Source organism: Mytilus trossulus, chromosome 14 (genome assembly GCF_036588685.1).
Source record: "Mytilus trossulus isolate FHL-02 chromosome 14, PNRI_Mtr1.1.1.hap1, whole genome shotgun sequence".
NCBI classification, from domain to species: domain Eukaryota; kingdom Metazoa; phylum Mollusca; class Bivalvia; order Mytilida; family Mytilidae; genus Mytilus; species Mytilus trossulus.
This window is the reverse complement of record NC_086386.1, coordinates 74,444,867-74,451,149: the sequence shown is the minus strand read 5'-3', so window position 1 is coordinate 74,451,149 and position 6,283 is coordinate 74,444,867. Positions and strand designations below refer to the sequence as shown.

Here is a 6,283-nt window from a genome sequence, read left to right as displayed (position 1 = left end):
AGGAGTAGACGAAGCAACAAAATTTAAAACCAGTGGCTTAGGCAGCAACCATTTGATTTTCTGGGGGGGGGGCTATGGTTTTTTTTCTGTGCAAACTTTTTTTTTCAATTTTAGCATTACATATAGTGACAGCTGAGGATGAAACAAACATTTTTTTTTCTCAGGGTCCAAAACAAATTAATTTTTTTAACCAAAACCTGGAAACAAACTTTTTTTTCCAAAAAAAAACATAGCCCCCCCCCCCCCCCCCCCCCCCCAGAAAACCTTATTTCTAATGTAGCCTAATTCCAAATTTATCAATTACCATCTTACTATTAAAAACATATCAAATATTGAATAGCCACTAATTGTTACTTATATATTATATTATTGGATTGAAGTGATCACTTGACAACAGACTACTGATTATATCTATACTTTTAAATATAACAAATGACGGTTAATCCTTTAAAAACAAAAATGACAATAATGATTTATAATAGGAATAATTACGACTTTTACCTTTTATACAACGAAAATTCATTGATGATCCGGAAAAAGTTATTCTATCGCCGTATATGATCGGGATTTAAATAACCTTGTCATAACAACTTGAAAACAAAACACACCAAAATGGCTCAGGCTGCTTCTAAAACGTGTGAAATTTGTGTTTCCGGACCTGGACATAACTATTGTGAACAATGTGACCAGCTGTTTTGTGATGGATGTAAAATATCTCATTTACGGACAAAGATGACCAAGAATCACACATTTCTAAGTGGTCCAAATATAAACCCGGAAGTAAATCAATATTGTAAAGAACATGATGAAAACTTTATATACTTCTGCATAGAATGTGATGCACCAATATGTAAAATATGTGTGATTAAAAAACACAAATCACATGAATTTGCTGAAATCAAGGAATCAACTGAAGGCATCAAAGCTGAGGTCAAAATGATGATCGACATGAAGATGAGAAACCTGCAGTCACATATAGCAGATATTGACCAAGGTACCCATAAATATCAAGCTGATGTACAGCAAGTTGTCCAGACTATAAGAGAAGAGGGCAGACGATCGATAAGGAAGTTGAAGGTCTTATTAATACGCTACAGAAGAAAGACACAAAGAATGTTCAAACCTTACAGTCGATTGGCAATGAGTTGAAAACCACTTTGGACAAGGCAAAGGAGCAGCAGAAGTTTTACCAAGACACCCTGGGTATAAAAGATACTACGAAATTATTACAAAAACTCAAACAAATAAAGTCACAAATCGATCAAATACAAGAAATACAGATTCCAATTATGCCATCAGTCGAATATGTTAGACAAAAAGTAGCAGAGAGTGAAATAGGGAAACTGTTTGGGGAATTAACATTTGGGTGAGTTTGATCTTAGTTATTATTGATTCTATGAAATTGCTTTGAACACTCTTATTGTCTTTTCCTCTTTTTTATATGAAAACTTTGTTCTATAAGCGGTCTCTTTTCGATTGCAAAGGTTGAATAATTATGGCATCTTCCGCTTTGTGTTTCAATTATATTATGTTTTTGTATCTCAGATAATCAAAATTCTCCAGATTTAATAGAATATGCGATAATCATGATAATGCAATTTCTATATGTACACACTTATTCAAAATTGTCAGTGTTCTCTGATCATTGATTAAAATCACCAGCATTTCATGAGTTACAAAACAAGCAAATTTATGTGTTGACTTTATAGAATCCTAAATATATGTTGACAGTTTCAATTGGAATTCAGTAGGATCAAACAATCCTCCTAGTACATATTTGAATTTCTTTTAGAAATTGGAATACCGATTTATACTTTATATAATAAAAATCCAATAGCCCTTTTTACAAAAATTCTTAAGTGTAAAATTAATCTTACGATAAAAATATGAGGTTGAATTGTTAAAAAATGTTAAACACCTTAAAGGACCTCTTATAAACTAATGATATCGCGAATTCAAAAAAGATTGAATAATTTTAAGACAAAAGCTTTGAAGTGAAATAAATTTAAAGGAAACTGTAAATCCGATTTATCAAAGGATGTTTCAGGATCCTTCTCAATTCTAAAGTAACATAAACGTCTCAAAACTGATTTTCTTTGATTTTTGACGAAGGAATATTCATAACTTCACTCCGTAAACACTTAATAATGTGTTTAAGTTTCATTGAATAATTGGCCTGTCTAGCTTAAGTTTTATCTCAAGACTTTGGAACTCGCGTCAAGAAGTCAGCAACCAAAAAAAACTATAAGGTCTTTAATAAGGGACATACAGGAAACTACAGTTTTCAATAACAAAGTGTCAATACAAACTTTAATTGCAATTTGGAAACTAGTTTGCGTTATTCTTTGGTTATCTCGATAAACACTGGTATTAAAGAGATAAGTGTTACTGCAATTACGATTATCCCAATATGGCGACGGCAGATATAGGTAAAATCTTTACAGTCATTTTACTCAAATGTAGCATGTTTTTGTCAAAAGTTACTCAGCTGCAAGGTTTTCTATACCGTTACATCATATTTGAATCGTAACGGTGCACTGGAATTGTCTAAGCGCTTTGTAAATTGCCGTTGACAAATTCGGGATGATAATCGTAACTCTATAGATTTTTTCTTGTTTGATAATCGTAATTTCTTTATTGGATAATAGTAACTGAAAAATTAAATGTGTATTTCAGCATTTAAATGGTATTGTGTGTATTAAAATGCAAATGTATAGTTGATTGATGACATTAACGGAAAATAAAAATAAATGAAAAAACTTACAGGTTAATATTTAAGACAAATTTACTTCTATATCTCTCGATTTATTGGCGTTTTTCCAGAAAACCGTGATTTCTTGTCCCAGCCACTTTTAAAAATAAAATGTGTTTGATCTATACAAGTATTTTTTTGTGCTGGTTTTAAAATTATAAAACAAAATCAGTGTACAGCTTAATACGTGTTTTTATGAATATAATCATTCTTGTTACTATTGCAATATTATAGAGATTGTGGGGAAAAAACCATGTAAATATGTCCACTTCAAAACGGTCACCTACGAAACGAGTAATGGAGATTTTTAATTTTTTTTAAATCTATACGTGCAAAACAAATAACAAGGGTTAGTTTCATGTAATTTTCATTATGTTATCAATATAGAATAGGGTTGATGTCAACTACGAAACTTTTTGTCCACTACCATCGAAACGGTTTTGTCCACTACGACACCCATGGAAATGTCCACCACGTAACATAAGTTGTACGTTCATATGTGAAGTTCTGTCTGATATTTATCGATAAAAAATGGTTCTCACATTCAGAAAAAAATGAGATCTTTCTAGTTTATAAAGTAAAACAAACTAGAATGTCTATAGGAAACATTCAAATGCAATAAGATGTGCGTTTAAAAGCAGTTTTGTAGTGGACAAATATCCTCTGCGAAACAGTACATACATTATGAAAATGTTATCCTTTTAAAGAGTATTTAAGATTACACTTTTTATTTACAAACAGGTCTACAATAGAGGTATTCAAAATAACTCTTGAAATAAAAATTTCAACAAGTTGATTTTTTATTTTTATAGGTCTGAAATTCACACTTTTATCGAAAAATGCCCTTGTAAACAGACAACATACTAGTATATGCATTATCTTTTAATGTTTACGTGTTGAAGGCCGTACATTGACCTAGAATGGTTTACTTTTTTCAAAATTGTTATTTGGATGGAGAGTTGACTCATTGGCACTCACACCGCATCTTATGTCTATGTACCTGTTCAAGATATTGACAATGAAGCAGCTGTCAGGTCAGGTATTGTGGTAAGTATACATTCTAATTGTTTTCAAAGTTTCAATGTTATGTGCGCGTTTAAGATTTTTTTTGTTGGGAGAAAATGGAGGGAGATTAGCAATATCCCATATCCCAAAAGTGAAAAACTGTTGTTCTTAATTTCTCGTCAAACTGTCTCTGGCGAATACTAAACGTCTGTCCTCCTTCATTATGGCATAACGGGTATGGACTAGAATTGAATTAGCAGTCGATCGCTTCCCGGGGGAAGAAATAGCACACATAGCCACCTGCATTAAATGATTTAAAACAATATTTACTATATTTACCATGTTTTTATTCAGGATAAAACAATGTTCTTCAACAGTCTTAGGGTCAGTTGAAGGACACCTCCGGTTGCGGGTATTTCTTGCGTCACTAAAGACCTGTTGGTGACCTTCTGTTGTTGTATTATCTATGGTCTGGTTGTTGTCTCTGTGACTCATCCCCATCTCCATTTCTCAATTTTATTAATCACAAATCTTATGTCGGGTGACACATGCGTTTACCCTGACAAGTATTGCCATATATCATAACTTCCTTTAAAATTGCCTCTTTGCTCATTCCCATATTTTGTGACACTTCTAGTTCTTGGGAGTTCCCTGTATTTTTACATAGTTCGTGTTTTTCCCATATCCAAATTTCTTGAAGCTTGTTCACCCTTCCAATTTTATGATATAATAGTATGTAGCTGTTTTCATTAGAACAATTAATGATATATGCACAAAAAGAAATACATAATATGTTGAAACGTGATTAATTCATCACCATAATTTCATCAATGTTCTATCAGATATACGTTTTTAGAGTCAATATCAATAAAACACTATCCAGTTACGATTATCTTCTCATTTTTAATACCATAATTACGATTATCTTATTTCCGAGTTACGATTATCATCCCGAATTTTTCAACGGCAATTTTCAAAGCGCTTGACAATTCCAGTGCACCATTACGATTTAAATATGAACATAGAAAAACCTTGCAGCTGAGTAACTAGTGACAAAAACATGCTACATTTGAGTAAAATGACTGTAAAGATTTTACCTATATCAGCCGTCGCCATATTGGGATAATCGTCATTGCAGTTACTATTATCTCTTAATACCCGGTGATAAAGCTAATTCTGTTTGTTTATATTTAGAAAAACACTGTTTGATTGATTTAATAATAATTTACAATGTTGACGCACATGAAATTGTAAATAAGATCATTGTTTTTTTCTCAGAGAAACTGTCAAAAAAGAAGAAAACATGAAACCTCAGAAGAACGTCAGGTTTGTATTTATAATAGACATTTAACAAAGTTGTTTCTTTTGTTTCCGTTTTTAATGGTCGTTCATCTCTTCCGTGGATTGGCTTTTGCTACTATAATAAAACCAAAATGCAAAGGTTTGACATTGCGTTGTAGTGTTCTTCATCTCTATAATTATCCCTTGTTTAATTTGTTTTGATTCCACTTGAATCGATGAGTATGATATAAGGGTGGTACCTAACATTACAGGGAGAAAACTCTGTAAAATGAGCTAAACGTTTTAATTACGTTGTATAGTTAAGAAAGTATTAAGCTTCTCAATGATCAAAATTAGTGTTTTTTAAACTGCTATATACCCAACCATTTTTTTCTGAGAAAGTGATTGGTTTAAGTTTTTTGAACTTTCATATTTTGTCAGAGGGTCAGGGTAAATATCTTGTCAACATTTTATGAAAATAAAACGCGACAAATTAATTTTAGTCAAGTTACCAACTTAACAATACTCACATATAATATTAAAACTAATCAGTTATTTGGCAGTACCGTAAATTGCCTTAAATTAACCCATCATAGATACCAGGATTAAGATTGTATATTTACGCCAGACTCGCGTTTCGTCTTAAAAAGACTCCTCAGTGACGCTCGAATAAAATAATGTTTAATATGCCAAATAAAATTGATTCTCTTTTTGCACATAATCAACTAATTTTAGCGACGTTGGTTTTAGAATATACATATGGTTTACTTTTGATTGATAAGACTAATAGGTTGCACGAAATATATATATATATAAGCAATGTAAATATGTGTAATTCGTTCAGTTTAGCTTTCCAAAATATTATACTTTAACATTGTAAAGTATTCATGATAAAGATTTGTCCAGAAAAGAGATCAACACTTTTGAAAGATTGCCTAATTGTGGCGCATAATATTGATATGAGAGTAAGATGTCGAGCAAAATTAGAGGTGAATAATTAAATTAGAAGTTACCTTAACATATTTAGATAAGAACAAATACTATGAAAGTTAGACATCTCCCTTGAGAATATCTAAATATGATATCTTTTATAGGGTTACAACAACGGCTAAACAATACAGATACAGATGCAATGGATGCAAGTGAGTGTGATGTTATGTAGTTTCTTTCGGAAGAGTACAAAAGACTTAGTACAAGTGCACAGTTCATTATGAAATCAGATATGCAATTATTGAAACAGATCTG

The 6,283-nt window shown here is 31.6% G+C and overlaps 1 protein-coding gene across 1 annotated transcript; it reads left to right on the top strand.

The window, feature by feature from the left end:
* The first annotated feature begins 612 nt into the window (after nucleotides 1-612).
* LOC134698059 (uncharacterized) lies at nucleotides 613-5,108 on the top strand. Its single transcript, XM_063560349.1, has 3 exons — nucleotides 613-706; nucleotides 1,024-1,366; nucleotides 5,036-5,108. Exons 1-3 carry the CDS (start codon nucleotides 613-615, stop codon nucleotides 5,106-5,108), a joined length of 510 nt encoding a protein of 169 aa, XP_063416419.1.
* The last annotated feature ends 1,175 nt before the right edge of the window (nucleotides 5,109-6,283 follow it).

Bases quoted from the DNA above. Each gene is read 5' to 3' on its own strand.
- LOC134698059 (XM_063560349.1), top strand. From the start codon at position 613: ATGGCTCAGGCTGCTTCTAAAACGTGTGAAATTTGTGTTTCCGGACCT. The intron at 707-1,023 runs GTAAAATATCTC...GCTGATGTACAG, and splicing joins CCAGCTGTTTTGTGATGGAT to CAAGTTGTCCAGACTATAAG. The intron at 1,367-5,035 runs GTGAGTTTGATC...TTTTTTTCTCAG, and splicing joins TTTGGGGAATTAACATTTGG to AGAAACTGTCAAAAAAGAAG.